This window comes from Phalacrocorax carbo, chromosome 6, assembly GCF_963921805.1.
Source record: "Phalacrocorax carbo chromosome 6, bPhaCar2.1, whole genome shotgun sequence".
NCBI lineage: Eukaryota > Metazoa > Chordata > Aves > Suliformes > Phalacrocoracidae > Phalacrocorax > Phalacrocorax carbo.
Window position 1 is genome coordinate 50,686,711 of NC_087518.1, and position 13,006 is coordinate 50,699,716.

General features: G+C 53.1%; 1 protein-coding gene across 2 annotated transcripts in view; it reads left to right on the forward strand.

The window, feature by feature from the left end:
- Window positions 1–13,006, forward strand: part of ZSWIM5 (zinc finger SWIM-type containing 5) — a 101,560-nt gene that overhangs the window by 85,699 nt on the left and 2,855 nt on the right. For both annotated transcript variants that reach the window (XM_064455224.1, XM_064455225.1), the window contains exons 5-13: window positions 709–888; window positions 3,391–3,567; window positions 5,922–6,068; window positions 7,033–7,170; window positions 7,705–7,965; window positions 8,397–8,532; window positions 10,323–10,480; window positions 12,459–12,622; window positions 12,911–12,992. In XM_064455224.1, coding sequence (XP_064311294.1) covers window positions 709–888; window positions 3,391–3,567; window positions 5,922–6,068; window positions 7,033–7,170; window positions 7,705–7,965; window positions 8,397–8,532; window positions 10,323–10,480; window positions 12,459–12,622; window positions 12,911–12,992 — 1,443 coding nt within the window. The remainder of the gene's footprint in view (window positions 1–708; window positions 889–3,390; window positions 3,568–5,921; window positions 6,069–7,032; window positions 7,171–7,704; window positions 7,966–8,396; window positions 8,533–10,322; window positions 10,481–12,458; window positions 12,623–12,910; window positions 12,993–13,006) is intronic.

Here is a 13,006-nt window from a genome sequence, read left to right on the forward strand (position 1 = left end):
GCAGGCAGCAACATCAGGCCTGTGAGGTCCCTTGGTTGACCTGAAGGGCGTCAGCGTCCATGTCCTACTGATGGGCACCTTTGCTTGCTGGATCCAGAGGGCTCACACCTTGGAAGGCTCTTGCCTGTGAGACATCAAGCCAAGCTCCAGGTTCCTCTGCTGGTTCCTCTGCAGGCTGGGGGCTACCGGGGATTAAAAAAGAAAAAAAATAAAAAGGAAGAATATACACCAAATCTCCCTTTTAAATAGTTGAATGCAAATGGCCTGAAGAACAATGGCAGATGAAATAGCATTCAGAGCGGGCTTTAAAGCGCTTGGAACGTGGGTAGGATCAAAATCAGGTTAGTCTTTGGAGATACAGACTCTGCAGCTTGCCAGGGTGTTTTTAAGCATGCTTTGATGTGTAGTTCAAACACTAGATTTGTCCTGGCAGACAGAAGCACTCACAAATTCATACACAGCCGCTCTCTCCTTCCCTCCTCCCCACTGTCCCCCATCTCATGAGATTATAATTTAGCTTCATTACAGAGCAGTTTTACTTTTATTTAAAAGCTGTCTAAATCCTGCTCCTGGGCCTGTGCATTATGTTGAAATAAGTTTACAGATGCTGATGAAACCTTGCAGGCTCTCACGAGAAGCACAGCAGCAGAAGAGCTTTGCCCTGTGGGTATGGTGGTGGCACCTCCTTGATTTCTTGGCTTTGTTTAGGGGCGCTGTGGGTGTGCGTGGTGTTAAACCCGCACTGCAAGCTGGAAGAGAAATCCTGCTGGCTCCGGCAGCTGCGCAAGTGGGGTGAGATGGACGTCTGTCCCCTGGAAGATGGCAATTATGGTAATGAACTTCCCAACATCACCAACGCGCTTACGCAGAGCTCCGGTCACAGCCAAGGTGAGTCTGGGCAGTGGGTGGAAATCCAGCCAGTGGCCACAGGGGTTTGGTCAGGGTCAAAACTCACCCTGAAGTTGAGAGACCTCAATTCACAGAATCATGGAATGGTAGGGGTTGGAAAGGACCTCTGGAGATCATCTTGTCCAACCCCCCCCCGGCTTGAGCAGGGACAGAGCAGGGGGCACAGGACTGCGTCCAGGCTGGTTTTGAATGTTTCCAAGGAAACATGCAAAAGAGAAAAACTCAAAAATTCCAGGGAAAAATTCAAAAATTAACCTGCTGGTGATGTCTCCCAGAGGCATGGGAATACCAAACATTTTGATTTACAGCCTCTGGTTTTAGATACACTTGGAATTGTTTGGCTCTTTATGACATCTTGTGTGAAGTCACCTGTATTTTGAGCATTAAATCATTTTCAAAGGCCATTTTAAAGCAATTTGACCACAGGGGAGTTTGGGCCCATATGGTCTATGTAGGTTTAGGTACGGAGATTCACAGAAAAACAGTGATGCTTGAATCGGAGTGGAACTGAGCTCTGAAGCCCTGGCTGTAACGTGAGTGAGGAGTTGGAGGTGGTGCAGAGCCCCTCACCCAGCCCTTGGGTCTCGCTTCTGGGTTTTGATTCAGATGGTAGATAAGTCATTAGCCAGGAATGTTAAATGCGGCTCAAGTGCAGAGCACAGAAGGAGAGATGTAGTTACAGGGTTGTTCCTTCATGCTAAAATACTTTCTTAGCCCCTGACAGCATTTGATCAATTTAAAACACTTTTTCCCCTTCCTTTTGCTTGAAGTAGACATTAATTGAAAGTTACTGCCCTTACTGTGCCTCTGTCTGCTGCGCTGGAATTGCTCTTTGGTGTAATATGTGCAGCCAGAGTAGGAAGAGAGGGGACTGGCAGCTGTGCCACAAAGGAAACTTCACTCTTCTGGGTGGGACTAGTCCTCCAGCAGCTGTTTGGGAGCATGGTCATCCTGCCAGCCCACCCCAGCCACGGCCACGACTGCACGCACTGGCCACCTCCCCACTCGCATCCTCAGGGAGCAGATTAATTTAAATCTGGCTTTGCTCCATGTCCTGTGCCAGCTCCAGGACTCCCCCCTGGTGTTCCCAGCTCCGCTGAGGATTCAATCCTGCATTTGGGGCACGTCACTGGGGCTGAGCAGGTCACATTTTTAGACATGCAGGGTGTTTCCAAAGCACGTGCCGGGGACGTTCCCTTGTCCCTGAGCTCCTGCCTCTCCAAGCAGGGGACCGAAAGCAGCATGGACCCTGGAGGTGTCCCGGGGTTAATGTCTGTGCATATGCAAAATACTGCTGCAAATTGTTGCCAGCCTCTTTTATTACTGAAAGGAGAACAACTGATTCCTGAAATCCTTCCTGGTAAAGTGAGCAGGCTTGGTTCTGTACATACGAACACCTGTTTAATTTCTCTCCACCTCGGGGTGCCTGCAGCATTCAGGCTAATTGCTTGTTGCCATCGTTTCCAGAGCGTGTTTATCCAGCCGCCCTGGATCAGCTTTGAGTGGCGCCTTTTGTTTTCCCCTCTCGAATGCATTTAACTTGGCCTGTATCGCAGGTTGCAGGACCTAACATTAAGCATTGCATCCCCTTTGGGGCTTCTCATTTTGCAGCCTGCCAGCTGTACTTGGCCCTTGTGCTACAGCATGGCTGGAGCGATAGCAGGATTGCTCCGGATGGGCCTTCTCCTTCTGACAAACCACTTGTCTGATCTGTCTGGCTGGAGTGAAATGATCATCCAGCATTTGATAGCTTCAAAAATATTATTGTAGTTACAGACCAGCTCTGAAAAGGAGCACAGACATCTGCTGCAGAGCAGCATTGAGGTTTTGGACGATGCCGTCTCCTCCCTTCTAGCCCTCTCACACAGCCAGGGGAGGTTGCTGGAAGGTGATGGTTCCCCCCATCACCCGGAGGCAAATGAGACACGTGTGGTTCTCTTCATGGCTTCAGGTGCTGCTGATCTATGCAGCTGTGGTTCAGTGAAGCCTGGGCTTTGCGTTGGAGTGGAAGAGGAGAGCTTGTGGTGCTTGTGAGGCAGTAACACTGCCCTGTCCTGTCCTGACCCCTGGCAGCTGCCTGCATGCTGAGCATCACAGCAGTGGGAATGCACTGCCACATTTCAAGGAGTCAGCCTTGTACGTGACAGTGGGTTATGGTCAGAAAGCTACTGGCAGGGCAGTCCCTGCCTCTTTTCTCACCTCTCTGGCCAAGGCAGCTATTCTAGCAAGTTACTTAGCAATGCTGTCTAAGGAGATGGCAGTCTCCATCAGGGACGGTGTGGGCAACAGAGGTATCTGCAGGCAATCTGCCGTGGTGCAGGAGCCAGAGCCCCTGTGCTCAGCTCTGAAATGGCTGGGGTGGGTCCAGGCAGGGCTTTGTTCTCATTGTGAAGACACTGCTCTGCCCAGGGAAGTCATGTCTGGGGTCAGGAACAGGCTGCCCCTGCCCCACCAAGGCACTGACGGTTTTTCTCTTTGCAGACTCACTGGCCAGGCCCAGACGAACTGTGTTCACCCGGGCAATCGAAGGCTGTGACCTCCACTGGCAGGACAGCCACCTGCAGCGCATCATTAGCAGTGACTTCTACGTGTCTCCCTCCTACCAGCGGGAGGGTGAGAGCCTCCTTTTCAACTCCCAGGGGCAGCCGTTGTGGCTGGGTAAGCATGCAAACTAGCAGCCCCTTGCATGGCCTGGGTGGGCAGGGTTGCTAGTGCAGAAGAGCCATCCAAAGCACTAAAGCAGCTTTGCTACCCTGGGTCCTTGCAGGTTTCTGCACCCTAGATTGAATGTGCCTCCCTGGTCCTTAGCCTGAGGAGTAGGGTGAGCAGAAGAACTTAGTGCCCTCCCACACCCCAGCCACAGTCCTTATAGCAAGCCCCACATCTTTACAGTCTGGGTTCCCGTGGGACAGCTTGGACCAGGCTTGTCATGTCCTCTTCATCCTGTTAGTGTTTAGCTGTCCCCAGTGCAAGCTCTCACTGTTCCCAGTACAGGGGGACTGGAGACTTAAAAGTCCCTTGAAAGTTGGCTGGGGAGAACAGCTGTAACCTCTGGATTTTTCTTCCCTGCTCTCACTCTCTCATTAGTCTTCCCTTAAAGGCAATTAGCAGACAGTACAATTAAGCCTTGTACAAGCTTAAGGCTTACTGGACCAGTCAAACCCAGTACTCTCCTGTGTTGTAGACCTTTAGTTCATGTACCTCAAGCCACACAACTTCTCTACTGCAAAGTCATGACCCTGGGCAGATTTGCAGACCATTGACAACTACATGTCTGGGATGAGAACAAGGGAGACGAAGGGCTTGGGAGGTGCCTGGTGTGGTCATCAGCCCTCAGACTGACCCCCCAAATGGGAGATGCAAGCCCCCCACACCTCCAGGAGGGTGGATGCCTCATCCCTGCAGCCCAAGAGGTGAATGTATGGACATGGAACAGATCAAAACCTACCACTGCACTGTGATCCACTCCAGGATCCAGGGTCTGCCGTCACCCAGCCAAATGGGCAGAGACTATTTCAAGTCATCAGAGATGTCATTTGTGGAGCAGCAGGCACTAAGTTGCTATTAAGGCCAGGAGATAAGTTTAAAAGGGCCCATGTGAAGGCTGCTGGTACACCTCTGCTAGCTTAGCTGGAGCAGGAGAGACCATTTCTACTGTGGGAGGAGTTTTGTGTAGCTGCAGGCAGCAGGTCTCCTCCCTGCGCAGCCATAGGAAGTGGTGGTGGTTAGTGCTTCCATGGACTCCGTACAGCTGGGACATGGTGGCCACAGCTCTCCTGTCCCTAGCATAATCTGGGTTCTAGTGAACCCTTTGGCCCAGCTGGTTGGTGCATATTATTTTCCTGATGTATTTGCTGTGATTTTTGGATTTTGCTCTTTCGCTTTCTTGGCACCCCTTCAGGGACTCAGTGCTGGGAGAGGAGTGTGATTTGTCAGCAACTTCCAGTGATGAATTCAGTGAGAAGCTGAATATTTCATCCATTTAGCAAATGAATAGAGGGAGCAACAAGAAGATCTTTTACAGATGTGTTTGTTCTGAAACCTTCCTTGTGTATTCCTTGCGGGTGACCTTTGGGATGTGGAAAGCCCATTTGTGGAGGCGGTTGTCTGCATTTCCAAAGCTTTCTGAGCTCTTCCAGGAATAGAAATTATCCCTCTACCATAATTTTAGATCTTCTGTGTTTGCTTTTTTTTTTTCCCTTCCCCCTTAGTGTAGGACATTTTGCAAGAAAATGGGATTTTCGCTGCTTGTTATGCGGCACGTCGTGTCATCTGCTCCTGCTAATTTTCACTCAGTCATAATCCTCTCCACAGTTGCTTGTGATTTCAGGTGAGCAATGAGCAGCAGGAGCAGATGAATTCCTAAGCAACTGTGAGTCTTGGGGGGGTTTCATGCAACTGTTCCTAATAATAAAATATGAGGTAGGAGAGCTGGAGAAGAGACGGGGTGTCTGCAGAGCTCGATCCATGGAGGCATTAAGGAAGCAGTTCAAAACATCACCCCAGATCTGCCAGTGCCCCCAGCACACCCTCATCCCATGTATCGTCACCTGTGTGGTGAGAGCAGGGAGAGTTGTTGGAGGAGATGCTAAGAAGCGTTTGGGAGCAATAAGAGAAATCACCATAAGCTGTGCAGATTTTAGGAGAAATGAGCGGCAGGGTTGTAACAGCCTGTGTTTGGAGCCATCCTGTTGCAGCAATGACATGTTAGGAAAGCTTCCATTAGATAAGGTTTGTGGAGGGTAGGGATTTAGGTACTGACGTGGCTGCTGTGGGTTGAACATGATAGGAGTCCCATTAGTATTCCTGGTAGACATCCCTGCCAGGAGCAGAGAGAAAGGGATGAATTCAAGAGAGGGAGCAGGAGTTTAGCTGGGGCGTGGGCAAGATCAGTGGAAGAAAATGCCCTGAAGCCTGATGCTGTCAGGTTCTCTCCCCCCATCAGTACCATCCCTTGAATTTCTGTGCTCCTCTGGCTCAGCCGTGCCCCTGTGTTTGTCCTTGCCTTGCAGAACACGTCCCAACAGCCTGCGCTCGGGTGGATGCCCTGCGCTCCCATGGCTATCCCAGAGAAGCTCTCCGATTAACTGTTGCCATAATCAACACCCTGAGACTGCAACAGCAAAGGCAGCTGGAAATATATAAGCATCAGAAGAAAGGTATGAGTAACTATGAGAGAAGTGTCTCACAAGGTCGGGCTGGGGTGTCCCAGCTGGTTGAGGAAGTCTTCTCCACCTCAGAGAGTAGTGCTGCCCCATCCAGAGCAGCAGAGGTTGATGGTGGGCAGCGCCGTATGGGATTGCTCACATTAGAAAGACAAACTGATGCCTCTGATTGCTTGAGCCAAACTGTTGATACCCACATGCTAAGGACAGAGGTGCCCTCATGCTGTCTTTGGGCTGCTGGAGTAGGGATGTTCTTGTTCCCACTGTCACCATGTCCGGTTGCCTGTAAGGATTGCACAGGGAAGTGATGCCTGCATTAAAGAGGAGCTGCTTGTCTGCAGAGCTGCATTAACTGGCTGCATGTGCTACCTCCACCTTGTATTTGCTGAATACATTGTACTAAGAGGCAAGCCCAGTGTTTCTCCTTTTGCAATTGCTGTTGGCAGGGAGCTGAGGTTAGTTACTGCAGTGCTGCTGATGGTCGGTGACTCCTGGACCTTGCTAGCTGAGCCAGCTTGAGATCATCAAAAGATGGAGCTTTTAAGACTCCCTGGAAGTCTGTCATTTCTGGAGAGATTTCTGCTTGTTTTTCCAAAACATTCAGGCCGCCATTGCAAATGAGTCCATAAGCTGCAGGTCTGATGTTATAGACCCCATCTGGGACTCTGCAGTCCCTCATGTCCTCCTGGAACAGAAAACAAGCTGCTTTGTCTTATGTGGCCTTAGGGGCACCTTTTTGTTGGGTGCCTGCTCCTTCTGATGTCTGTGGCAGTGTGCATGGTGGCTGCTCTGAGCTGGTCCTTGCCCTCATGAACTACCATGCCAGAATTGGCCCTGGAGGTGCCCGTGTCCCAGGCCGCGGGGTGAGAAAAGGCCCTTCAACTCAGAGACCCCTCTGGGTGCAGAACTTGTCTTTAAATTCCTCACTTTTAATGTCTTTCTGTTGCATTTTTTGCAGAGTTGCTGCAGCGAGGAGCAACAACCATCACCAACTTGGAGGGCTGGGTAGGCCACCCTCTGAACCCCATCGGCTGTCTCTTTCTCACTCTGACCGAAGCTTGTAGATTAGAAGAGGAGAATTGCCTTGAAATTTCAGGTACTGAGCACTCCTCCTGGCTTCCTTCCTGGAGTCTGCGGCTGAACCAAGCCCGGCGGGCAGACTCTGGGTGCAGGTCTGGGGCCTGGGACTCCTGGGCTCCAAATCTCCCCTCTCTCCACCTTTACAGGAGCAGCCAGGACAGCACTGCAGTGCAGAGAGGGGGATTTAGTGCCCTGCATTTTCCCAGTGAGGTTTCCCAACCCAGTTTTTCTGATTTGTAGCCAGAGCAGAGAAAGAGAGTGGTTTAGCAGAGCTGGTCTGAGGCATGCCAGCCCACCGGGAGGCTCTGGTGTCAGCCGTGCACCCTGTTGCACAGGTCTTGGGTCTCCTGCATCTCTTAGTGAGAGCAGGAAGGAGGGTGAAGCCCACATCTCCTGCAGGGAACTTTTATCCATCATCTCTGGGTAACTGAAGGCAGACAGCAAGGGAAGTATGGGTCTGGCTTCTAAAGGTGAGAGGTTTTCCTCTGCCATGGTTCTGCCACCTAGGAAGGCTCTTCTAACCTTGCTGCATCTCTCCCCCTTCTTCTAGACGCTGGGGACTCCAAACCCCCAGTGTATCAACATGTGCCCGTTGCAACTGGCAGCCAAGACAGTGGCGAGTCTTACCTGTCCCTGGCCTTAGAGGTGGCCCTGATGGGAATGGGTCAGCAGAGAGTGATGCCTGAAGGTCTCTATGCCCAGGACAAGGTGTGCCGCAATGAGGAGCAGATCATCGCCCGGCTGCAGGACCTGGAGCTAGACCCGGTGCTGGTGCAGACCCTGAGGAAGCAGTGCATCTTGCTGCTGGAAGGTGGGGGCTTGGTCTGTCTAGCTGGCTTCTGTGTCTTGGCTGAGTGTTGGTAATGTCTCCGGGGTGCCCTTTCCAAGGTTTATGCCTGGCTGACCCCATCCTTGCTTCTTTCTCTGTGGGTGTGGTGCTGAGTCTGTAGGATGGCTGCTCTGCCCCATCATTTGGCAAAGCAAGGGTTTGCTGACATCCCTGGAGTGACACCACCTCAGAGGCACTGTGGACAAGGGTGCTAAGCACATGGCCTCAGTTTCTGAGGAATTTTGACCTGAAAGGGTTTTTAGAAAAGGAAAGAGCAGCCCTTTGCCCTGGATCCAACTTGAGTATTGCACCAGGGAGCTGCTGAGCAGATTGTCAAAGCTTTAGGCTGGTGCAAACCCCAGCCACAGATCAAGCCGTGCTTATTATGGCTGATGGGCTCTGCTTCCACCTAGGTGGTCCCTTCAGCGGCCTGGGAGAAGTCATCCACCGTGAAAGTGTCCCCATGCACACCTTTGCCAAATACCTGTTCTCTGCCCTGCTGCCTCACGATGCAGACCTGGCATACAAGCTGGCTTTGCGGGCCATGAGGTTGGTGCATGTTTTATTCTGTCTCTGCCCCCTGTTTTGCCTCCCTCCTCTGCTCCACTGGGAAGTGGGATGCTTTACAACCCCAGAGCAGGGATGGGAGCAGAGGCAGGCTTGGAGCTTGTCATCCCAGGGATCATCCTGTGCAGGGTGTAGGGCTGCTCAGGCACCAAGCAGCAGTGCAAAGAGACTCCTGCTCTCTCTTTGGGTAATTCCTGGTTTTCAAGCCTCGTCTGTAGGGATTTGCATGGGTCTGATAATGTCTGCTGGTCCAGCCCTCTGCCCAGACCCTTGCCCTAGGCTGGATGCCACCTGCCTGTCCTGGTGACAGGCATCCTCCACTGGAGTGGGTCCCAGTTATGCGCGGTGCTGTCATCTGCCTAGTGTCTGCCAGGCCTTGGGCACCCTGCAGCCCTCCCTGCCCTCAGGAAGGGCTGTTATCCTGGCACTGATGGGCAGATGATTGCCCCAGGCTCCACGATGTCACAGAGCCAGGCAGAGAGCACAGTTGCACCCTCTTCTCCATTAAAGCCCAGCTCCATCTCTGGAACTGGGGACATGGCCAATGCCAAGAGCTGCCCCATCTCCCTCCCTGGTGTGTGACACTCCTCAGACATCAGCTCGTGTACTGCAGTTTTTTGGCAGCGGCTGGATGGGTCTTGAAAAGGATGGAATTTCCCAAATGAGTCAATGCTTTAAGGATCATCAACCCCAGAACATCCCAGTGCCCTGTCCCTTTGACAACATTAAAAGTCCCAGCCCAGAGCATCAACTTTCTTGGGATATTTTCTCGGTGAAATGGGCCATGTCTCCCCTATACCAGGGGAAATTTTGAAATCCCTGTCCTGGGAAGAGCTGCTCAGGAGGACAGCCAGACCTAAAAGAGCAGCCAATGGCCTCTGCAGTGCATGGGGACACCATGCCCCACCAGACCTAAGACCTCCAACCACCAAGCAGGAACAGGACCGAGTGCCCTGGGGGTGCACCTTGCTCCCTCACCATCCCTGTCAGTGCCCATCCCCTGCTCCCAGCTGAGACCCCATGTGTCAGAGTCTCTGACCTGGGCTGGAAAGGTTGGGATTCTGCTGCCCAGTGGGTACCCCAAGCTTGTGAGCAAGGAGAGCAGAGACGGTTGGATGTTCTCCATGTCCAGGGGGGTCAGCTTCCCTCCTGCATGCCGTAGCTGCCCACCAAGTTAGCGAGAGCAGCACTAGCTCAGGGATTTAAGAGCCAACATGGTTTTTTCACCATGGCTGGTGACGTGAGACTCCTGCTCCCATTCTTTTAGGCTTCCTTCTCCCCTGGGTTTTCCAGGCTTTTGGATATCACCACACAAGCAGGTAACCCAAACCGGCCGCAGAGGCCCTGGGGAAATGTGCTGCTGCTTCTGATCATAACTGGGCGTTTTAAGAAGAACCAGATGATAAAGCCAGGAGTTCTGCCAGGTGCTCTGACATGAAAGAAGCAGGGAGGGAGGAGGGATTTTGCCTTTTTTTTTTTTTTCCTGAGGCTTGTGTATTTCCTTACAAGTTTATAAATCACTTCACGGATCATTCTCCCCCTTTCAAGTCAGTCTCAGATTGATCCCCATGCCCATGTGTTAAGCACGCAGCCTCGGGAGCCCCCCCACATGCACAGCAGCAGGATGCTTTCAAAGGCAGTGCTGCAGGCAGCTGCCTGCAGGCAGCTCCTTCCTCGCCTCGCCAGCACCTCAGGGAGAGGAGGTGAAGCTGGGGCTGGGCTGAGGCTGCCATAGCAAGGTCTGATGTTGCCTTCTCCTGTTTACCTTTCAGGTTGCCTGTCCTGGAGACCACGGCACCGTCCGGCGATGTGACTCATCCCCACCACCTGGTCTCAGTGGTCCCCAGCAGATACCCACGCTGGTTCACCCTGGGGCACCTGGAGTCACAGCAGTGCGAGCTGGCTTCCACCATGCTCACTGCAGCCAAAGGTTGGTGAGGCGCTGGCTCTGGGACAGGGGAGATGGGACAGAGCTGCAGAAGAGCATCAAAGGAACTTTACTGGAGAAAAGAGGGAGCTCCTCTTCTCCCTCGAATGCTGGTGGAAATCAGGCTGGGTGCCCCTCTGGCAGCCCACCGCAGCCCCCTGGCAGCTGGCCTTGGAGCAGCCCAGTGGAGTCTGAGATCTTTGGGGCTCTGGTCCCAAAGGCCCCTAGGGCTCATGATCCAGCAGGGCAGGACAGGGTGTTCCCAAGAAGTGTGTGCAGCCTTGCAGGGATGCCGACTGCAGTGCCAGGTATCCTGGGTAGTGCTCCTGGGTGATGCTGGACCATGCCTGCCCTGCAGCATGGTCAGCTGCCAGGTCTGCCAGCCCTCCCCAATATACCATGGGTTCATGCTGTGGCCTTTTCATTAAATATCTCTGCCCAGAAACCAGCTGCACTGGGACAGTGAGAACCTTCTGCCCTGCGAGGGCCAGTGAGCTGAGCATTTACTGCTGCCTGCTGCTGTCCCACAGAGTCTGCGCCAGCCTCCAGCAAACTGTGCTGCCAGCCTGATGGGGAAGGTGTAGCAAGCTCCAACCTCATGCCCTCAGCAGCCTCTTCTCTCCTTCCAGCTCTCCTCCTCTTGGTAGCTTTTCCAGGGCTGGTGGTGGCCAGCCCCTGCCTTGCAGCACCCTGATAAAGAGCTGGCACCTGGATGGAAGCAGCTTATCCTTAGTATATTCTCCCTTCCAGCCCTTAATGGGGATGAGTTTTTTATGCCTGGGTTGTAGGGCTGTTGGATTACGTCTGTTTTTCCCATCATGCCCTTCCCCAGGTGACCCTGTGCTGCAGCATGTCCTGATGTGATCCTGGATCCTCGCAGCCTCTCTCGCCTGCGCCCCCGCAAGCTGTTTTAGGGAGGCTTGGATTTTGGTGGCACTGCAAGCAGCTGCTGTGGGTGGCAGGCGATATCTTTAGCTATTAGTCACCCAAGATGTCTCTGCATGCCCAGGTGCAGCACTAGGTTTTTCACACTGTTGTGTGTTATTTGGTTTTCTTTGTGTGAGCTTCATCTGCTCAGTTTATGACTATGGGAGCAGAAACGTGAACCTGGAACAAAGCGGAGAGACCTGATGTGGCATGTTGGCAACTCTGGTCTGCAGCCATGCCAAAGGTCCCTCTCCCCACTCTGTCTCACAGGGCCTGACAGGAGGATTTCCCAAGCCAGATGCAGGTTCACAACATTAATATGCCTTTTGGGTCCCTCTTCCAAGATTCTGCCCCATCTCCCAAAGCCATCACCTATCCTTCTAGCACCCATGTCCTGTGGCAGGAGACCAACAGCATCACTGGGTGTTGTGCCAGGAACCCCCTTCTTTGGCAGTATCTCAGCCTGTCTCAGTCATGCGAGCTGTGTGCCTGACCTGGGATGTCCAGGTCCAAGCAGCAGTGAGTCTGGGTGATCCTGGCCCGGCCTTTGCTAGACTTGCAGAGGAAATCAACTTACTGGACAAAACAGTATGTATGCAGCAAACAGCTTTTCTTCTTTTTAATGTTCCTAAATGAAGACTGACCTTTCTGCAACCGTTCAGCACTGAGCATCTCCCCAGACCCCTCCTTTGTTGAGAAAAGGCTGCTTTACAGCTGTCAAAGTTGAGCCCAGGGTAGAACACCCAGGTGCCTGGAGATGTCTGCTGATGCTCCAGGACGTGTCTGGGATCACTCAAGGTTGTTTGTCCTCTCCGTGAGACAATGGTCTTGAGCGAGGATGGATGCTGTAGGATGTGTCACCTCTTTGGGAGGACACCCCATTTTGCTGTTGGACTGCAGGGCTTGATCCAGCATCTCTGTCTCCCTCCATGTGCGTGTCCAGAGGGGCTGACCATGCTGAAGGGGCTGTTCACCACCTGGTGCAGGCAGGAGATGGGCTTGGGGGCAAGGCAGGGGGATGCCAAGCCATCTGACCATCCTTTCCTGCACCCAGGGGATATGCTGCGCTTACGCACGGTGCTGGAGGCCATCCAGAAGAACATCCACTCCTCCTCCTTAATCTTCAAGCTGGCCCAAGATGCATTCAAGATTGCCACACCAGCCGACAGCAACTCGGACACAACGCTGCTCAATGTGGCACTGGAGCTGGGTCTCCAGGTACAGGACAGCATAGGGGGATGCTGGTGGCCCTTCTGTCTTCCACCAAGCAGATGGTCCCCCATGGAAGGAGTGAATTCATCTCTGCATGTCCCTGAACAGGGGACCTCAGCCCCAGGAGAGGCCCCTGTGCCCACTGGGGTTTGGGTGGAGGGAAGGCAGCACTGGGGAGCCTTGCAGGGAGCTGGTAGCCAGCTGGGCCAGGAGGATTTTTGGGGAGTGCCATGGTGTTGGGTGGCCTCAGTGGAGCCCTGTGGGGCAGCCGGTCACCCTGGGTTTGCCTCGCAGGTGATGCGCATGACCCTGTCCACCCTTAACTGGCGGCGACGGGAGATGGTGAGGTGGCTGGTGACGTGCGCTACCGAAGTGGGTGAGTGCCTCACT